Below are 22,855 nucleotides of genomic sequence, written 5' to 3' on the forward strand. Positions count from 1 at the left end.
TTTTTTTTTTTTTTTTTTTTTGTGGTACGCGGGCCTCTCACTGTTGTGGCCTCTCCCATTGCAGAGCACAGGCTCCGGACTCACAGACTCAGCAGCCATGGCTCACGGGCCCAGCCGCTCCGCAGCATGTGGGATCTTCCCGGACCGGGGCACGAACCCGTGTCCCCTGCATCGGCAGGTGGACTCTCAAAGCACTGCACCACCAGGGAAGCCCCATGTCTTCTTTTTTTTAAGTGGCTTATGTCTCAAAACCATCAGGGTTTTTTTTTTTCTGGTAAAAGGAGGAGTTTGCACCTGTGAAAGCTATCTTACCAAACCACAGAGCAGCAGGAATGAAAAAAATGTATCCATAGAGATGAACATTCACATGGTCAAAACAAAAAAACTCTTGGATAAAAATGTTATCCTGGGGTTGTTTCACAGAGATTAAAAACTGTTATATAATCAACACAGTAGAGCACTTAGATCATAAAAGAGGAAGTTTATGAATTAGGTCTAGATTTGTTCATTAATATGGATTAACAATGACAGTATATCAGAATACAGTATACTCCACAGAAAATATTGAATAATTTACATGATTTCATTTACTATGGGATATATTGATACTCTCATTTTGGGAAGAATTATGTTCATGACAGAAATAGAACATGCTTAAGTTTTTCTGCTTCTAAAGCAGCACACAGCAATGACAATATGAAAATGGAAATATTTACATTTACGTCAACAAAATTAAAAACATACATACAGCTTATATTTCTATTAACTTTTAAAAGAAAAAGTTTTAAAACTCTAAAGAACAAATACATAAATACAGAAATCCAAAGCATTACTTTTATAATATTCCCCTAAGGAAATATGCCAAAAAACAAAAAAGGAAGAAGAAACAAAAAAAAGGAAAGAATCCACTTGTTTAATATGGCGCCTTAATGACAATCATATTAAGGACAGATACTCACCTTCTTTGGGTTGAGCCATAACTGGAGTCTGAGTTTCCTTCGTATATGTGACGATTTCACGAGGAGGAAAGTCAACTTGCGTAATTTTAGCCATTCCAAGTTTAATAGGTCCTCGTCTAAATAAAGTGAACACAAATGTTTTTAAATATTACAAATGATATATTTTAACTACATCAAATAATGTTATTTTATAAAAGTAATAATTAAACACTATATATCCAACAGTGTAATTTAAATCCCTGTTTTATTCAAGAAATGTTAAATGAACTGGCTTTATTTTAACAAAAGAATTAGAAGGTAGCAAAAACAAAAGATATTTCTGAGTCATTCAAGGTTTATTTTTCACTTTAAAAAGGCAAATAATTTAGTTTCTTAGAACAAATGTGTGGGTAATAACAGAGTAAGAGGAGAGGAATTTCAGAGCAGACTGCTGAAAAAGGTTGGTTATGAGAACTGTTTCTAGCAGGGATACGATTCTGGACATTTTTTCAAGAGTCAAATATGTGGATCTCACTCAGACCACATTTAGCTCCCTTCACCATCAGAAGACTTCAGCTTTAAGAGTTAGAAAAATTTCTGTTGAAAACCGTTTTTTCTACTTATATTCTGCAGAAATTGAGAATCATACAGTCAATTTAGATTTTAAAATAAAATATTTAACCTTTAAATCTCTAATCTCTGCACGGTCAACATGGTCCTTGATTCACATACGGACAAATTATTGTGCAAACATGTTAGACCTAAACTAAAGCCACATATCTTCTGAATATCATGAAATTACTAAAGCCACTTCTGTTTTAAATAGGGGGGAATACATTCTTTTCTGACAAACAGAAGAAGAGACTTGTGGCTATTATAGTAGATGTCTAAATTCTAAACCAAATACAGCATGCTTCCAAACTCCCAAGGTTCTCAATGATGAATCTGTCTTAAAAGAATATCTAGTAAAAACAGTGGTGGAACTTCCAGAATATAAAGGAGGATATCTGAAATACACACACACACACACACACACACACACACACACACACATCATTGGTAATATAACAACTTTTTTCTTATATAAACATCCTTTTCAAAATCCTGTACAAAAAAGTTTAATAAAATTAGTACATTTAAAGAATTAATTTTCTCTAAGGTCCCAAATGTGGGCCATAAGAAATTTTTAATGTGTTTTCTACCTTGGGAATATCTAGCCTTAAAGAAAAAAAAAAAAAAGCATAATCAAAGAATTAAATGGGAAATTTTAAGTACATTTGAAGTAATCTAGTACTCTAAGAACAAAATCTGAAATAAGAAACTTTATATTCTGATATTTAAGATGTAAACCATATGAAAAGTAAGTCACTCACATATCTGATAAAAAACAGTCAAGCCAACATTAGGAACAAGTTACTAACTTGAGTACATATAGGGTTTAATAGGTAAAAATCACAATACTAGAACAAACAAAATATTCTAAGATTTAGGGATAGATTTAGGGAGGTAATACCTCAGTTATCCAAAGCCACTTTTACTGAGAACAAGCCAACAACTGGGGGGGTGGGGAAGCCTCAGGGCAGCCGAGAGAGGCCTACCAGCTAATGTACAAGAAGCTCATATACTTTTCGTATATGGCCTAATTCAAGGCTTATTAACTCTTAACTTTAGACATAATTCCTAAAGGTGTTGGTCATATGTTTCAGAAGCTGCAAAATATCAAGGGAAAAGAGCTATCTGAGTCAGGCACAATGGCAGCAGCAAACATTTATAGTTTGCACTGGAGACTAGAATAAATAAACGAATGAATAAATGAATTAATGAGTAAATCAATAGCAATCTGGAGCCACGGTGTAGAAACCAACAGCTCTGTTCCTCTCAAAGCCTTAGAAATCATCAGGGAATTTTAAAATAGAAAAATAAATTAATATTCATGTTGAGTAACCTAGAAAAGGTTCAATTACATATAGCGTATTTATTAGAAAAAGTATGGGAAGTTTGTAATACATTGTAGAAAAACTTACACCAAAAATATAGAAATAATAAAAGTAATTTGGACATTTAAATGGGTAGACTTAGGGTACCTCTAAAATCAGATACATAAAATATGTCTTTCACAAATGATAGAGGATAAATGAGGTGTCACAATAAAATATCACTCTTCAAACTATTACCTGAATATTAGAAAGTTAAGCAAAATAAAATTAGGACAATTTCACAAAGAATCAAATTAATTATAAAAGAGGGAAGGTAATAAATCTATTCAATACCCCAAATCGGAATCTGAGTGAAGCTGAAGAACTGATGGATCTGTATCCCAATGCAGCGTCCTAAACGGTTGTAGGACAACCATGAAGCATTAGCAAAAAAGGCCATAAGTTAGTCAAGCAAATACATTCTACGAATAGCTAAAGTACGGTTCACAGTTAAAACCCACATGTTCTGGTTAGTACAAAAAAACACCAGGTATCACTCAATGCTCTAGTGCATGCAATAAGCATAATATGGTTAAAGATGCAAACATACAACCTAGAATAGTTAAAAGACAGTATTTTCAGATTTTGGGAAACTAATATTGCATAGTAATGGCTAAGAACAGCCAAAACATCCAACATCCCAAATAACACATTATTTTTGGATGATAACAAGCTAAGCTATAAAAAAAACCGTTGAAATTTTAAGTTTCCTAATGAAAAAAACATTAGTAAAAACATCTTAGTTAACATATTATAATCTTGCCCAAAGCATTAAATGTGTGCAGGAAATTGTCATATTGGTAAAGGAAATGAGTCAACACATAAGCCTTTCTGTAAGAAAACCAAAGGCTATTCCACTGGGATACAAAATAGCTAAAGTTTCCAAAATGTGACCCTTATGTAATTTATGGGTTAAGCACTGCCTTGGGCTTACATGTCATCTGCTTTAGAAAGCAGCTAAAGATTTCTGTCTCTAGGAAAAAGTAGATTTTTTTTCCCCCAGGAAAAATATTTTATGTTCAAAGGATTTACCTAAACTAACTAAACTTACGGAGAATATCAATCCTAAATAAATATTCGGTTGTGTTTTAGCCTTGCCTATTGGGTAAACAACTTACATGGGATCTTTTCCAAAAGATTTAAGGAAAATTTAGTTATTACTACAATAAAAGCTGCTTTATGACATTGGCACTCTTGAAAGGTTAGCGATAATAAGATAATTATGTACAGTACTGTAAGATGCTCATAGTCCCTATTGAAAAGTTAAGCACAGTACATTCGGTGCTACCATCTTTGTCAAATGTATTTGTTTCTCACATATATAACAAATGATAATATACAACTAAAACTGCTATAATATTTAAATGTAAGAAATGATTTCTATACTTGCCTCTATAATTTATCAGTAAAAGCAATCAGATGAACTGAACTAGAGAAATGTTTCATTTTAAAAATATAAAGAAAGATCTTGGGATTTAAATGGTATTGTGTGTACACAAAGAAGCAAGAGGCCACAGTGAAGATTTACTTTATACTAAGCATTGAACAGAAACAAACTTAGGCTTTGTTAAACCAGACGGGGTTTTATGAGATGCTCTCCAAGGAATGTTCTGTACATAGCCTTTACATTCTCTAAGAGCTCTAGCTGTTACCAATGACATAGAGCTCCTTGTTGAGGATGTCATTTTAGTCTAAAATCAAGTAAAACTGTACCTCAAAATAGAACCAGTACTGACAACACATGGCACAACATATGGGATTATATTTATTAAAGGCATCTGCAGACATATAAAGTAAAATTTCAATATAATCCTGAGACATATAATCAAAAGCCTAAGAGATAAACTGATCAAGAATGGAAAAAAGGAACAAGAGGCATGGATTACTCAATTGAATAACTGTCACCTAAATTTTAGCGATAACAGAAGTGACTGAGAAAGTGAACTAAAATCTTAATGAAATGCAACTTCCCAATCTGCAAAGTTAGAGAAATATCATTTTTATGGCCTCATATATTTATTCATAAATTACCACCAGGCCCAACAGAAATTTTTGGCATTTAGAAAGAGTGATTCAGATGTTTTGATATCATACTTGGTAATGTCTAACATGTTTTTTCCTACTCCCTAAGTGTAGTAATCTTAGACTGTCTTGGCAAGCTAATGTAAGTGTATAGGTTCATACACCTCACACATCTTCATGCATTTTCCTGTTTATTCTTTATCATCATGCCTGCTCAATGGAAGTTCATTCTGTTCGTTCTCACACTCCAGCATTCTTTTTAAAAGCCACATATTTTAAAATGCTATTGTTTCACTGCCAATAGCACCAATTAATCAACAATATTAATTATCTATTATGGAATCTGGAGATGATTTAATGGAATTCATAGTTTTCTACTGTGTGTGTATACATATATATTAAGAAGTGAACATAATCAGCCCTCTTGAAAATTAACGATTAAAAATGAGTCTGTGCTCTCTAAAAAGATATTCGTCACCTCATTTAAAAAGAGAATTTATTTCCTCTCCTGTTAAACTTAAAAGAAACTTATTTTCTACTCATTCTCTAATAAAAACAAATACCCCTAAAGATATTTAAATACCTGTTTAAATACCTGTTTTCTTGTTTTACATCTTATCATTACAAATCTACACTACAAGTTAGCACACTATTCTTAGGATTTTTCAATACAGTGAATAGCATTTAAATTAATGATGTAAATTAATGAACACTAGAATGCAAGTTTCCCGAAGGCAAGGACCAGGAACATGACTCTCTGTAGTAACCTATAGCATTTAACATTAAATTGGCAATTCAATTAATACGTATTCTAACACAATAAATATTTTTCTTAACAGTTATTTACTTCCTATACCAATTTACAATACTCCAACGGGTCTCTCTAATAATCTCTAGGTTTTCCAATGAAACTCAGGAGGACGTATTTTAATTCATACAGATGTTACATAGTATTTTTTAAAGCAAACTTGCTGATGTTGCATTAAAATAATCTTTCTACTCCTATTCAAAATCAAGAACAATGAGTTCAGAATTAACACAGTAGAGTATCTGCATTAAAGTAATATATAATATCAAATAAAGAAATTTTTAAAATACTTTTTTTTTACCTTGGGAAATGTTTTTATTATGGTAATGTGTAAGGGGAAAATAAAACCCTTCTCTTGAAAATGCCATCTGTTTACTAGCAAAGGAATACTAACATATTTGCATAAGAATACAGAAGAACGAAAGTATGAAACAAATTTAGCCTTTGAAAATGAATTTAGACTAAATAAATTTAGTCTTTAATCTGTAATACATACTATTTTATGAGGTAATATTATTTTTGAACAGAAAGTTTTGACTTCTCTTAAATGACAGAGTTATGTCATTTACCTCCAACAACAGTATTACTTAGATTTGCAATTTCAGTTCTATAAACAGAAGAGGTTTGGAAAGCACATCTCAAATTCAGACTGGTGAGCCTTTTGTGCCTTCTAATTATTAATGACAACCTGATTATTCAGAAACTGACTAAATTACTGAGTTTATGGATTAGCTAGCCCCTTTACTTCTTTTTGTCTTGCCTTGTCTTTTAGATGCTCATTACTTGTTTGTAACTTCAATCAGAGGTGCTTGGGCACAATGAAGACAAAACTTCCTAGTTTATTTCTCATTAAAAGGTGTCTTGAAGGTATCCTGAGGAGGACATTTAACTTCCTACACCAAAATAAGGATTCTGAATAAAGATTCTAAACTAACTATGTTTAATTTCATTTCAGCTGCCATAAGAAGTCAAAATGTAAGATGCTGTTAAACAAAGACTTGGTATTATTGTGTGTGTGACAAAGAGAAGTAATAATACTTTTCTCAGTATGCTCTTTGGAAAGAAGCTGAAATCTTACTGAACTTTTGAAAATCAAGTCCCAACATGTGCGCAGCATCCTAAAACAAACATGAAATATTGTTTTATAAGGAAGACCCAAGTTCAGGAAAACTTGGCAGTAAACTTTTTTTTTTAATTGAAGTATAACTGACATACAACATTATATTAGTTTCAGGTATACAACATAATGATTTAATATTTTTATATATGGTGAAATGATCACCACAATAAGTCTGGTTAACATCCGTCATACATAGTTACAAAGTTTTTTTCTTGTGATTTTTTCTTTCTTTTTAAGACCTGCTCTCTCAGCAACTTTCAAATATACAAAACAGTATTGTTAACTATAGTCTCCATGTTGTACATTATATCCCCATGACTTATTTACTTTATAACTGGAAGTTTGTACCTTTTGACCCCCTTCACCCATTTCACCCATCCCTCACCCCCTCCCTCCACCTCTGGCAACCATCAAAAATTTTAGAAATGAAAATAAAAATGAACCCATCTGTTCTCTGTATCTATGAGCTTATTTTGTTTTGTTTTTTAGATTTCACAAATAAGTGAGATCATACAGTATTTGCCTTTCCCTTTCTGATTTACTTCACTTAGCATAATGCCCTCAAGCCAGTAAACACTCTTTTCAAAAATTCTTTAAATTTGTTATTGAAGCCAGTAAACACTCAATGCTTCCTTAGCAGTTATTCCTTATTGATATTTTATGCATTATTATTTTCTACCTTAATTAGAAATAGTGACTTAATAGAACAGAATTAGGCTGTTTAACTGAATTGTTTAGGTTTTCAATTACTGAATGGAAATTAAGCATAATACAGTAGAGAGGTTTTACACTATTTGTACCCAAAACATTCAAATAACCAATACAAAATTTGCTTAAACAGAAAAATAATTTTAATGAACACTTCTATTTTTAATATAAAATAATCATCATAAAATCAGTTAACTAGTCAGTACTCAGTTAATCAAGTGTGACAGTAAAATATTGTTTAAAAAAATTTCCCAATTTACAACAAACAATTCCTGTGCCATTTAGATTTCAAAATGTTAGGACTAACTCAACATAACTATTCAGAGTCCCTGTACAGCACTGACAGTATCCGGGCACTAAATGCATTCTATCATTAAAATACTGAAAGAAAATTACTGTACCTAGATCCCACTGCGCCATCTCCAGAGTCTTGGCTTCCAGCTTCGCTTGGAGTGCTCACAGATTTGGAGGATGGAGACATAGGAGGAGGGACTAAATAGTGAAATAGACAGGTATCCGCTGTTACTACACGGAGAGGTTGCTCAGCTTATGACGTTTCAAAAGTAATTTAACGTGAAGTAATTAACAAAAAAGAAAAAATAATGGCAAACCAAAAAACAAAAGTACATGAATGAAATGAACAGTAGAAAGAAGAGGAGAAAGACAAAGTTAACAATGCATGCTGACGATTCATGCAATTTCTCTGGCAAAATGCATTTGGGCTTTATATTAAAAAAAAAAAAGCGAGATTATGGAAGGATGCATCTTCATCTCGGCCAACACCAAATGTGGGTACTAATTTTCAAAGGAGAGCATTCCTTCTCCCTTTTCTAATTCTTTGCTTTTAAGATCACCAGATCATTTCTAACTAGTGTCAAATCAAAACTCTGAATTTTGCTTCAGAAGTCATTTACTGTCTGGTTTTCTGAGATTTATTTTAAAATGTTCATTTTTGTCAATTTTTTCTTTCAAAAAGAAACTGATGTCTTAAATGATATTTTCCCCTCACCAAAAATAAAAAGGGCCAATTTAGAAAAATGACTATCACTAAAGGAATGGCTCCTTTAAAAGTCCATTAGTTTCCAGCAATTTGGGTGAAAAATGCAAACAGGCCATAAAACAGCATGCCTTCTAGACATGATGCATAACATAAAGTGAGGCATGCAACTTAAACAAGGCAAGACTTAATGGTAACTTCCTTACCCCAGTATTCAGAAAAAACTGAAGTGTACAGACAAAGATACAGACACCCAAAATATTCTTAATCCCTTCTTATAGAAAAATACACATTTTTCATAGTATATAAAACAAACAGCAAATGCTTTCCCCTAACTTGTCACTTTTAACATTATATACCAGCAGCTGAACGTGAGTATTTCATGCTATTACATTTGTAAAACTTTTTGAAGATCATCACTGCCATCTTCTGGTTAAATTTTACCATAAATGACCCCAATCCCAAGTATCTTTTTAAAATAATTTTTCAATGTACAATATTAAGTGACCAATATATTTTATGTTGTGCTGCCAGCCCTTCTTTTAATAGTTTACTGAAAAGAAAGTAAGTTCCTAGTTATATAGAAACCAATCTAAAGAAATATGTATTTAATTAAAAGTCTGTGTTTTTGGAATAGTCACATTCACTGAACCCTTAAAATTATGTTTAAATGTTTATATATGCTTCAGTAAAAAGTGGGTTTGCTCACCTAACAAAATGCGCAAGTATAGTATAATGAATTACATCTTAAACATAGGTACAAAACTGATCATCCTTATTTTTCAATGCCAAATTCTATTGGAAACCAATAAAAAGATTAGAAGAAAAAAAAAATCATAGCTAGAATGTTTGTTTCCTGAGATACAGTGGTTAATTCTTGCTCAAATTTCAAAAGACCATAAAAACATAATAAAAGGTTTCTAATTTTGTGATTAAATCTCTCAGAAACAATGCTAAAACCAAATTGCCTTCATATAATTCACATCATGGTATCACTGTGCTAGGGGCTGCATGTATAACTCGTAGCTAAACAAGACTTGTATCTGAAGTAAAAGAATATTAATGTCCCCTAATTTCTCTTAGGTTACATTTTTCCTCATCTTTTTGTCCACTACTCACTGTGAGGCTTCCCCTAGGCATCTAAGTTCCAACTGATACAGGACAGTGGTTTGTCTACTACATTGTAAGCACAAATATGTTTATTAAATTATTTAGTATAAATTACTAAATATTTAGTAGTATAAATTTACTACTAAATATTTAGTAGTACAAATTTAATAAATTTATACTACTACAATGTTTTCATATTAAAGATTTCCAAAGAAGAAATTTTGAATTCTTTAAATTAAAAAGTTAACTTCAGGCTTAGGAAAATAATTTTTCTAAGTATACATATAGGAAAGATTTGAGGAAAATAGTAACATTCCTATCAATCTAATTATTTGTGATAAATTATAAAATTCTTTTCCAGTTAATGTTTTTTCCCCTTTCTGGTGACTTCAAATATCTATGATTCCACTCAATACGTTCATCACCAGTATCTTAATTGGTTAAGACTACATTAAAAGAAAAATACGTTACCTCAAATCCTTTATGAAAACAGGTTAAATAGTAATTATACATACATAAATACACTAAACTAGCCAATTCTCAAATAAAAGTTTCAGAAATAAAAAATAAGTTACACGGGTGATGCAACCAAATTATCACTGTTTCTCAGCCAGAAGCAAGATAAATCAACATAACTTCAAATTTGTAATTAGATAAAAATCTCCATCCCAGAACTATATTCTTTCAACCAAAGATAGTTTTCAAGCCAGCTGATAAGAGACTAATTAAGGACTCAATGTTATTATCTGGCCCACCAAATTCATCTTTCAATAATAAATAATCTATACCACAGAAGGGACAAACCTAGAAAAAGAAAATTACTATCACTGAAAAAGGAGGAATGTTAATAGGAAAAAAGGGAAAGGTAGTGTTATATGGTGACTACCATATTTTAACCCAGTTAGTCTAGAAAAATCAAAGAATACAGGAATTGCACAATAAGGCAATGTCACTATATTCCCAGACTCCAATAAATGACCCCTCCAAATGAATAAAAGCATGCATTCAGGGAGGTTAAAAAAAAACTAAACTCATAGTCTCTCAAATCTCAGAAAGGGCTTAATTCTAGAGTTCATTTTTAAAGACGGTTTAAGAGTACAATCAGCTTTAGAAATAACATAAGCTATTATTAATTAGCTTTTGCCAAATATCTGAAATATGATTTGCATAGTAAGAACAGTGATTCAATCAGATCACCTTTACTCCACAGTTCTATATATAAAATAGCCTAAAACAAGGCTTTAAAAATGGTACAAAAGATTTAATATTAACATATATGAGTTAATCATGTGAATGTTTTTAAACTTCTTAGAAGTTTAGAGCAAAGATACCTATTTCTTTCTTAGAAAACCAAGGAAGAAATGTAAAGTAAACTGAAAGATCTACACCATGGCATTCACTGATCATGCAAGTAATACTGAAAGGCTGTGACTCTGATTCTTTAGGACAGAAAGACAACCAAGAACCATGAAGGCCTTTCCTGCTAGCTTAGATCTTGGCCTCCCAAGGATATAAAATTAACACTACTGCCATTTAGCCTGTGAAGGAACAACTAGAAATTTTAAAACCACAAAGGACCTGGGAATGCACCTAGATTTAGAAACCAGAGTTAAGTCTGAGTCAACCACTCAGAACTATAACGAAGTCTCAGAGATGAACAAGGACGGTGCGCAGCTCAATTACTTTTTTTTTTTGCGGTACGCGGGCCTCTCTGCTGTGGCCCCTCCCGTTGCGGAGCACAGGCTCCGGACGCGCAGGCTCAGCGGCCATGGCTCACGGGCCCAGCCGCTCCGCGGCATGTGGGATCTTCGCGGACCAGGGAACAAACCCACGTCCCCTGCATCAGCAGGCGGACTCTCAACCACTGCGCCACCAGGGAAGCCCTCAATTACTTTTTTTTTTCTTTTTTTTTTAATTTGCGGTACGTGGGCCTCTCACTGTTGTGGCCTCTCCCGTTGCGGAGCACAGGCTTCGGACGCGCAGGCTCAGCGGCCATGGTTCACGGGCCCAGCCGCTCCGCAGCATGTGGGATCTTCCCGGACCGGGGCACGAACCCGCGTCCTCCTGCATCGGCAGGCGGATTCTCAACCACTGCGCCACCAGAGAAGCCCCCTCAATTACTTTTTAAGTAGAAAAAAGTCTCTAGCAAGAAGGGGCTCTTGCCAGGAAGAAGAACCCAGAAAATGTGGACAGCCAAAGAAAGTAAATGTAGGGAGTGGGAATATTGGCAGAGCACAAATGGGAAGAGAGAGCTTCTGAGATAACCAAAAGTTGTGAGGCCCCTTGTAGCTCATCTATCTATGATACTCAACACTCAAACACAGTCTGAGTTACACAGTAATGCCCTCTTGTGGATACAAGTGCTCCTAGGCTGGAATATTAACATTTAAATATCTATTTAAGTTTTCATACTTACTCTTTTTGTCCTGAAAGACAAACCTTAATTCTCTGACACAGATGTAGAAAACAAACGTATGGACACCAGGGGGGAAAGTGGCAAGGGGGGCAGGTGGTAGTGGTGTGATGAATTGGGAGATTGGGATTGACATATATACACTAATATGTATAAAATGGATAACTAATAACCTGCTGTATAAAAAAATTTAAAAAATTCAATTTAAAAAACCCTTAATTCTCTGAAATATTAGTTTCTCCCTTTCATATGACCCCTTCTCCTGATAACTTTAAATATCCTCCCCTTACCTCCCCTAAATGTTTCCTTTATTCGCTTCAATGTAATTCAGAGCATCAGATAAATTTTTTTAAAGAAATTAATAAAAATAAAATTTTATAGCATTAAAATACTATAAGGAACTGTTCTTAAAATTAGGCTAAACTTGAAAAAATGACTTGATAACATGGAAATCATTCTATCTAAAAATCAGACTTACGAGTTAGAGAAATAAGTGCTAGGGATGTGATGTACAACATGATGACTAGAGTTAACACTTGTATGATATATAGGAAACTTTAAGAGAGCAGATCCTAAGAGTTCTCATCACAAGGAGAAATTATTTTTCTTTTCTTTTTATTGTATCTATGAGATGATGGATGTTAACCAAACCTACTGTAGTAATCATTTCACTATATATATAAATTAAACCATCATGCTGTATACTTTAAACTTACACAGTGATGTATGTCAGTTATTTCTCAATAAAACTGGAAAAATCAGATTTAAAATATTCAAAAGTTACAAGGGAGGGAAATAAATGAAGCAATACTTATTTTGACTACTGAACTTCTTTTGTTTATTCCTAATAAAAAAATTATCACACTAATCGATGTACTGTGCCCTACTGATACAGACTCAGGCTACAGAGTGATTGACAAAACCTGTTTTCATCTCTACAAGATGGTTAAAACAGTAGTTACACATACAAAAAGAGATTCACTTTATTTATTTATTTTTTGACCATCAGTGTTTACTAACTCCACATTTGATAAAACATGTCTTGAAAGTTGTGCCTAAAATTAACTTTCTGAAGACTGGCCACTTAAATTTTGTTAAAAAAAAAAAAAAAAATCAAGCCATACTTCTTTTGTGAAATATTCAAATTTCAATTTCCACTATGCATTTTCCTGAAATTTAAACAAGATTTTGTTGTTATTGCTTTTAAAGCAGATGGCTTTTATTTGGTCTTACCAGGTGGAAAGACATATGACCTAATAATAATTGGACAAACATTTAGGTGTCTAGTCTGTGCTGGACACCAGGGATAAAAATGTAATATACTGTCCCTGCTCTCAAGGATCTCTGACAAAAAACAATCTAATGATCAAATAAATAAGAATCTACCAGCAAAGAGAAGCTAAGAGAGGTTTTATTAGCTGTCTCTTTTTTAAAAAACGAATTCTTTTCAGCAGAATTTTTTTTAAAAAGGGAAAAAGTCCATTTTAGGTAAAACCAGACTCATGCTTTTAATAAATCCTCTTGAATATTTTAGTGGTGTTTTTATACTTACTTCTACAATTTAAAAATATTTAATAAATACATTTGTAGTGAAAAGAAAAATAAGTATCCATCCTGGGTCATGATATAAAATGTATTTTTATTGTTACTGTCAAGAAAGTTTGATAGCTACTGCTTTCACCTGTATCCTGTATTCTCCAGGCCTAATTTTAAATAAATACTGGAAAGATCTTTAGACATCTGTGAGAAAACAGAAGGTGGAAAACTGCACAACTCATTTAATGAGGCTACTATAACCATTATAATAAAACCAGACAAAATACAGTAAAAGGAAAAAAACTATAGGTCTGACTCTCTTATGAGTATAGATGAAGAACTCCTAAATAAAATATTAGTAATATATAAGAAAAATATTCTCATAACTAAAATGGGTTTATTCCAGAATGTAAGCATGCTTTGAAAACCTACCAATATAAATTATCATATTAATACATCAAAAGGGAAAAAAAAGCATATGATCATCTCAAAATATTAGGAGACCTATGAGTTTGTCATACATATATCGGTGATTTTAAAGGATGTCAAAATTCTTTGTGAATGTGAGCTGGACTTAGTGACTCTCTTCCCATAGACAGAATGTGGCAGAAGCAATGTCCTCTGACTTCCAAGGGCAAGGATAAAAGGAGAACTTCCTTCCGGCTCTCTTTGTCTTTGGATTGCTCACATTGGGAGAAGCCAGCTGACATGCTGCAAGGATACTCAAGCAGTTAGTTCTATGGAATGGCCCACGTGGATAGGAACTGAGGCCTCCCACTAACAACCAACACCAACCTGCTGGCCACGTGACTGAGCAAATCACATGGCCGGTAAAGCAAATCCTCAAGCCCCAATCAAGCCTTCAGACGACTATAGCTCTGACTGACATCTTGACTTCAACCCCATGAGAGACCCTGAGCCAGAACCACTGAGCTAAGCTACTGCCAAATTCCTGACTGGCAGAAACTGTGAGAGATAATAAATGTTTATTATTGTTTAAAAAAAATAATCAAACCGATACAAAAATAGAAAACTTGAATGGACTATAACCATTAGAAAAACTTGAAATGGTGAGTAACTCCTAATCTCCACTATCCTCTGGGGGAAAAAAGCATAATCTGAGGCAGTTTTACAGTTGAATTCTACCAAGTATTTAAGGAACAGGTAATATCTATCTTTTACAGCTGTTCTACAAAATAGCAAAAGAGAAAGCTATCCAATTTATTTTAAAACCATAACCATGGTGGCCACTGAACATGAACAGCACAAGAAAATTATAGGCAAATTTCATTTATGAGCATATACACAAAAACCCTAAATAAAATATTATATAATCTGTTCTTTAAATACATGGAAAAATTCATCTGCCACACCTGCATATGACTATTAGTAACTAAAGTGAAAAAAATTAAGTATGTTTTTTGCTTTTCTAACAGGAAATGCATTCAGGGTAACCAAATAGCCCTAGTTACTGAGGGAAACCTCCCCTTTACAGAAGAATTTCAGTCAATAAATGTAGAAGGAATGATGGAATTAAAAAAATAATTAAATAACTGATTTGGAAAAGATTCATCAATAAGTATTAAAACTACTTGGTAAAAAGTTGACAGAGAAATGAATATTTCCATGGTACCAAAGTATCACCTCCAGATATTACTTGCTAGTCCAAAGGGAAAAAAATTAACTACAATGGAGAAGCCTGGCTGTCACAATTGTAACCCAGCGATCAATCTTGACATCACTGATAACAACCCAGACATATGGGCTACTGATGTGATACAATATGAAGTACACAGAATCATCTATGAGATCTTCTTGCCAAAGAGGTTCAACCTGAAGCTAGTCAAGTTCTTAAAATCTAATTTCCAGTTTACAGGAAATATAAAGGATAGAGGAACAAAAGTTTAAATGTGAGAAAACCCTCAGAAAAACCCAAGAGGTGAGACATTCTAGAGACCAATTGGCCCACTCTCCTCAGCCAGTCAATGACATGGGGCAAAAAGGAGTATGTGTGTGGAGGATCTTCTAGATTTAGAAAGACTAAAAACATACAACTAAATGCAACATATAGTGCAGGAGGGTTTTCAGGGGAAGCTTAAGAAACTAACTTTTTTTGAGGGGAAGAAAAATTTTGTGAAGCTATGGCTATTTTGAAAAAGCTGAAAAAAGAAGGGGCCATTTTCTATAAAAGAAATTAGAATATACTAATATAAAGCCACAGTAATTAAAACTGTGTGTTAATAGTATAGAATCAGACAAATGGGTCAACACTGAACATACAGAGTCCAGAAATGCCCATGAATATATGAAAACTGACTGAATGACAAAGTTGGTATCAGATTATCAGTGCGGGAAAGATGGACTATTTAACAAATGGTATTGAGAAAATTAGGTAACTAAATGGAGAAAAATTAGGCTGAATCCCTACCTCATATTATATTCAAAAATATAACACAAATATCTAAAGGTGAAGGCTAAAATAATAAAGAAAATGTAGGAGAATATATTTGTATCCTCAAAGTAGGAAAGGATTTCTTTTCAAAGAAAACCAAAAAAATAAAAAAAGGTTATAAGTGGTAGATCTGACCATTATCAAAATAAAGGATGTGAACACATCAAAATGAAGGTTTCTGTTCAATAGAAGATACTATGATGGACGCAACCTAAATGTCCATTGACAAAGGAATGGATAAAGAAGATGTGGTATATACATACAACGGAATATTACTTAGCCATAAAAAAGAACAAAATAATGTCATTTGCAGCAACACGGATGGACCTAGGCATTGTCATACTGAATGAAGTCAGACAAAGACAAATATCATATGATATTGCTTATATGTAGAATCTAAAAAAAAATTGGTACAAATGAACTTATTTACAAAACAGAAATAGAGTCACAGATGTAGAAAACAAACTTATGGTCACTGGGGCCGGGGCGGGCAGGGGGGAGAAAAGGCGAGGGATAAGTTGGGAGATTGGGATTGACACATACACACTACTGTATATAAAACAGATAACTAATATGGGCCTACTCTATAGCACAGGGAACTCTTCTCAATACTCTGTAATGACCTATATGGGAAAAGAATCTATAAAAGAGTGGATATATATATATGCATAACTGATGCACTTTGCTGTACAGCAGAAACTAACACAACATTTTAAATCAACTATACTCTAACAAAAATTAACAAAAAAAATACTATGAACAGTTAGTAGATGATAGACTAGGAGAAGGTATTTCTTAGAAGACTAAAACAAAGAAGTCCTCCCTTAAGTATACAAGCAACTCCTACAGCAAGGTAAAGAACCCTAATAGTAAAGGGGCAAAGGACATGAACATGCAATTTGCAGAAGGGAAAATCTGAATGGTAAATAGATATATGAAGAAATGGTCAATCTCACTGTAAACAGATAAATGTATATTATGACATTTTGACATACTACTTTACACTCATCAAGTAGACAAAAACTAAAAAGTTGGATAATATCAAGTTATGTGGATACAGTGAAACAGTTACTTTCTCATACACTGGTAGCAGGAGCATAAACTTACAGTCATTCTTGAGAGTGGTATGTAGAACCTAATAAATTTAAGTCAGCCTACACACAATAACATAGCAAGTCAATTCCTCAGCATACATTCCAGAGAAACTCTTCCACAGTCCTTTCAAGGGAAAAGAATATGTTCTTTGCAGTGTTGCTTGGAATAGCAAAGCAAAGAGACAGAAGCAATCTAAGTGCCTATCACTGGGGAACAGATAAGTAAAATATAGTATATAGCAGAATATTGTGTACCAGTCAGAAGTGAATAACTAGATCTATATGTAACAACGTGGGTAAATCTCAAATACAATGCTGCTTGATAAAAAGGAAAAAACAGAGTGAGACATATAGTACAATGCCATTTATGTATATAAAACATACACACTTAGATATATGAAATCTTAAAGAATGTCAACACATGTTGGACAGATCAAAAGGACGTATGTTAAAAATCCAAGAATGGGTACTTAATGCAAGACTGGAAAGGACAATGGAATTGGAGATGGGAAATGAGGGCGAAACACACACACACCACACACACATACACAAACACACAACTAAAGAACAGTCTTTCAAGAACAGGTGATGGAGGTGGGCCATAAACTGAGAAATCTGAGCAAGTGAATTTAGTGAAACTGAAGTCCTAAAAAGAACAGAAAAGGGAAAAAAAAAAATCCTACAGGAAAAAAACAAAGCTAAAGGCTCAGAAAAAAATGATCACTTAAACATTATATAGCTGGGCTTCCCTGGTGGCACAGTGGTTAAAAATCTGCCTGCCAATGCAGGGGACACGGGTTTGATCCCTGGCCCAGTAAGATCCCACATGCCATGGAGCAACTAAGCCCATGTGCCACAACTACTGAGCCTGTACTCTAGAGCCCGCGTGCCACAACTACTGAAGCCTGCGCGCCTAGAGCCCGTGCTCTGCAATAAGAGAAGCCACCGCAATGAGAAGCCCGTGCACTGCCAACAAAGAGTAGCCCCCACTTGCCACACCCAGAGAAAAGCCCGCGCGCAGCAACGAAGACCCAATGCAGCCGAAAATAAAATAAATAAATTTATTTTTTTAAAAAAAGGACTATATAGCTAACAAGCAACTTGGTTTAGTTACTAGGGTATTTTTTTTAACAAGATAGAAGTGTTCTAATTCATTTACTTTTAAAATTGCAATATGCCACGGAAGCTTATAAAGACATAAAAATTAAAGTACTTCAGTCTTCACATTTTACCAATAAGGAAAAGGCAAATAAGCGGAAAGAAATAACAATGAAGCTGACCATGAAAGTAACCAGCTTTTTCATTTGAAACCTTTTAGAAATTGTAGCTCTAAGACAGTTATGTTGCAGTTCACAATAGGCATACAGCAGATACTACTTCTGGTATTTGTCCCCTGGACTAGATGGAATTAGCCCACAAACTAACCCTGAAATTTTAGGTCCTTAAATGACAAAGCCCATGTCAAACTAAAATACTACGTAACAGCACCCAGCTCAGAATTATTTTAAGTAAGCATTTAATGCTTTCTTATATGTAACCAGATTGTCCTCAATACCTCTATTATTTCAGCTTTTTGGTCTAGTATTGCTTTAAAGTGAACAGCCCAGAAAAAGAACAAGAATAAGTGAAACTGCTGCCAAAATAAGCTACAAATATTATTTCCCTTATTAGCATTGAGAGCAGAAGGCTCTCCTATACCTTTGAATACTGATATACTTTTAAAACTTTGATTCACTATACCTCTCTTCAACCTATAGAAAGGATTATAGAGTTAAGATCAGTAATCACAGTCATTTTGGGGCTTAATATAGTATGGCACAGATAACTTGTTCAATAAATGTTTGTTGAAATAAATTACTGATTTAACAAGAAAAGTCAATTGGCTTATGTTAATAAATATAGTCTTGCAGCTCTTCTGAACAAACCAAATAACCATATATTAGCACATCTGAAAAAAGTCAATTCCAAATGAATTATAAGATTAATGATTTTTAAGAGGCACAAATAAGAAAAATATACAAAATACATTAAATCAACTCATCTCATGTATGTCTGGGCTGAATAAGATATATGCCTATCTCTTATAAATGGATATATTCTTATCCTTACCAATGGGGGATTCTGGAGTTAGCCCCATGCTTTGAAGCAACGCTTCAGCTTCTCTTCTTTTTTTTTCAAGATCTGATTCTTCTTGCACAGGAGCAGCTGCTTCCTTCTTCTGATCAGTCTAAATTTTTTAAGTTAAAAATTTAAATTTACAAATGGTATAAACATTTCTGTTTGCAAAAAATATAAATTTTTTAAATAACATGCTAATACTGTATACTTCTGGAGGTAGACTTAGTTTTGAATACACATTATAGTCATTAAATGAAAATCATTCTCAATAGAGTTTTAGTAAGAATCTCCAAATGATATGTATTAAATTGATCCTTAAAAAATTTTTTTTATTTTATTTATTCATTTTTGGCTGCACTGGGTCTTTGTTGCGGTGCGCAGGCTTCTCACTGCGGTGGCTTGTCTTGTAGCAGAGTACGGGCTCTAGGCATGCGGGCTTCAGTGGTTGTAGTACGTGGGCTCAGTAGTTGTGGCTCGCAGGCTCTAGAGCGCAGGCTCAGTAGTTGTGGCGCACAGGCTTAGTTGCTCCGCGGCATGTGGGATCTTCCCGGACCAGGGCTTGAACCCGTGTCCCCTGCACTGGCAGGCAGATTCTTAACCTCTGCACCACCAGGGAAGCCCTAAATTGATCCATTTTTATATGTAATCAAGGAGTTCTCACAAAAATTTTCTGAACAGATAAATTCAAAAAGTACAGTCAATTTCTATTTATTTACAATATGAAATTGCTATCCATGGTCAGGAATTGTGGAAATCTCACAAATACATAAATACCACAACACTATGAAGAAAAAAAAAAGACTGAATCATTTAAGAGATAACAAATTTTAAGTAAATGAACAATCTGATTCGTTGAAAAAGTACAAGTACCTCAAACTTCTTTATGAAGTCTTCAGTGTCTTTATTCAACTTTATGTAAAGGATGTTTGTCAAAAATTCATCTGGAGACAGGTTTTGTTTTTATTTTATAAACTACAGGTCTTATTTTTATGATGATAAACACACGGTTTGGTTTGGTAAAATTAAAATTTACTCTTGCATAGCACAAAACACTTTTTGTCATTGAAATTTTTGCCAACGTTTATTTCAGCCATTTATAGTGTTAGCAAAATCTTCCAGTTAAACTAGATAAGCCTCAATACTCTCAGATCATCCAAATTATCTCAAGTGAAATTTAAGCCTTCAAGGAAAAAGTTTTATACATACACCTCAAAAGTCTGTTTCAGCTAGACAACTATTACTCATACAATCGTCTGCAGTAAATTTTGTTAGTCATAATATTCTGATACCATTTTAACTTAAAGAAGTCATCAGACAATTTCATCATAATAGCCAAACAGACTATATTATCAAGTAGACACTTTACCTGTACATAACAATATATTAGTAGACTCACTGTTTAATAGTATTATAATTGTAATGTCTCTGGTAATGTTTGATAACCTTTAAATCAGATATAAAGCATGTAACAGATATCCCTTAGGGCCACCTATGGCCATCTTTAGAAAACAAAAACCAAATTTGCCCTCAGCCCTGAAGGGTTTAAGGCTACACTTACTAGTTTGGAATGGCTCCGCCAGTCTGACTCATGCTTCTATCAGTTGGCTTTTAATCAAATAGAGAACTTTAAGGTCCAACCCTCTTATAATAATGGATCACAAAAAGGTTCAGAATAAACTAGAAGATTCTTCAAGTACAGGCCTTTACAGTATCATAGAAATGCCGCACATAAACTGCACCTTCGGTTTTTCTTTTTCCCTAAGAGATTCCTGGAAGTCTTGGCTATTGTTTAGGCTATCACATAGAAAAACTTGGTACTGTCACACTGAGAACAAACTATCTTAACACTGGCCATTTAAAACATCTATGATAAAAGTATACAAATCTGCCTAAACAGTTTCCATAGAGATAAATGTACATTTCAATACAGGAGAAAGTAAAATATCTCCAGCTCAGGGTCAATGTATATTTGCCATACACGATGAAATGGTGATGCCAAAAATCAGAAGATGTAAGTACCTAGTCCACCTTTACAATAGTATCAAACCCACTACTTGGTAAAGATATTTCAATGACTAACTCATGATAAAGGAGATACGATCAGTTAAATAATCCCCTAATTAATTAATAATCTATTCTATATTTCTCTTTGCCATTATTTATTCCAACAACTAGCAGTTCCAACAAGTAAAATATTCAGATAAGTTCAAAGTCCAAACTAAGTTATGATGTATATGCCATGTTTTATGAGCTATTACAAGGCAGATGCCCCTTACTTTATATAATAAACATATCCCTAGAAGACTAAATATGCATATTGAACTTTTCACCTAAAGTGCTATATTTGCAGTCACAACTGCTGGAATTTTAACTATTCTGAAAGTATTACATAAAGGTATGAGTACTTAAAATCCAATTATTTTATATTATCTTAAAAAAAATTAAACATACTTCTTTTTTTTTCCTTTCTTCTTCTTTCCTCTTCTTTTCCTCTCTTATTTGAGCCAACCGCTGCTTCTTACGTTCCAGCTCTGCCTTTAATTCACTTTTGTCAGACATGTTTGCGACCTTAAGAAGCATATAATCATTTACAATCATTATTACATTGGTAAAAGCAGCACTCTTTAAAAAAAATTAGTCTTTCAAGAAGAGAACTGTCTCGAGAGACCATGTAGTTCAATGCTATCTAAAGAGAACATATAAACTCTACTTCTAAAATAACGGAAGCACATATATTACTAAGACCTGAAAAAAATTATCAATATAAACAAATGTATATAAAAAATAAGTACCCAGAATTGAGCATAGTAACTAGCACCAGTAAGCTCTTTAATGTTCACATGCTCAAATTCAACACAATATCTTTGGCTCTTAGAACAGAGGACACGGGTTGGCATTAAAAGCTAAGCTATATGACACAGATCAAATCTGCTATCAGAGTTTTGCATTCATTCCTAGAAATTTGATAAAACAGGCGGTCACACAGAAAATTTCTATAAATTCTAAAACTACCATGTAATAGTAATATTAAGAAGAAGCAAAACACAAATATTACCACCAACAACTATTAAATATACTTAAAGTAAGTACGTTTTTAGTCAAAGCCCAACAACAAAGTCTGACCGGATAACTACATACAGCTGACAAGTCCGCTCAACCTCCTAGAGGCAGAAGCCTCCATGATTGACGCGTTCACTTTCTTAAAACTCCAAGGAAGAGAAAGTCTCAGGAATTTTGTGCTACAACCTCCGCGTTCGGGTACTTTCAAACACACACCAAGTAAAGGAAAACGCTGTCAACGCAAGTAATAACGACTTTTCTTTATAAAATGGAGTAAGGCGAAAAGCAGTCACTTCTCCCCTAGGGTCACGGCCGAGGGGGAGCGGTGCAGGATAGGTCCGCGGGAGGAGGCCTCGAACTAGCCTCGAGGCTCCTCGGGGCACCTCCGGAGGGTCCAGAAGGGAAGGGAGTGGACTCGTCTCCCCTGGCCTCCCTGAGTCACCGCACCTGGCTCTCCCCGCCTCTCCTTCCCGGAGCCCGGCCCGGGCGGCGCTGTCAGCAGG

The 22,855-nt window shown here is 33.9% G+C and overlaps 1 protein-coding gene across 8 annotated transcripts in view; it reads right to left on the reverse strand.

The window, feature by feature from the left end:
• Window positions 1–22,855, reverse strand: part of DYNC1I2 (dynein cytoplasmic 1 intermediate chain 2) — a 48,810-nt gene that overhangs the window by 25,499 nt on the left and 456 nt on the right. For 2 of the 8 annotated variants that reach the window (XM_007446337.1, XM_007446338.1), the window contains exons 2-5: window positions 21,744–21,860; window positions 19,284–19,401; window positions 7,974–8,064; window positions 960–1,075 (exon numbers count right to left, since the gene is read on the reverse strand). In XM_007446337.1, coding sequence (XP_007446399.1) covers window positions 960–1,075; window positions 7,974–8,064; window positions 19,284–19,401; window positions 21,744–21,851 — 433 coding nt within the window. In that variant the 5' untranslated portion in view covers window positions 21,852–21,860. Of the gene's footprint in view, window positions 1–959; window positions 1,076–3,208; window positions 3,269–7,973; window positions 8,119–8,775; window positions 8,794–19,283; window positions 19,402–21,743; window positions 21,861–22,855 lie in introns of those variants that run through there. The other 6 variants (XM_007446340.1, XM_007446339.1, XM_007446333.1 and 3 more) reach the window with 5 other exon arrangements.

This window comes from Lipotes vexillifer, unplaced genomic scaffold, assembly GCF_000442215.2.
Source record: "Lipotes vexillifer unplaced genomic scaffold, Lipotes_vexillifer_v1.1 scaffold2000, whole genome shotgun sequence".
Taxonomy (NCBI): domain Eukaryota; kingdom Metazoa; phylum Chordata; class Mammalia; order Artiodactyla; family Lipotidae; genus Lipotes; species Lipotes vexillifer.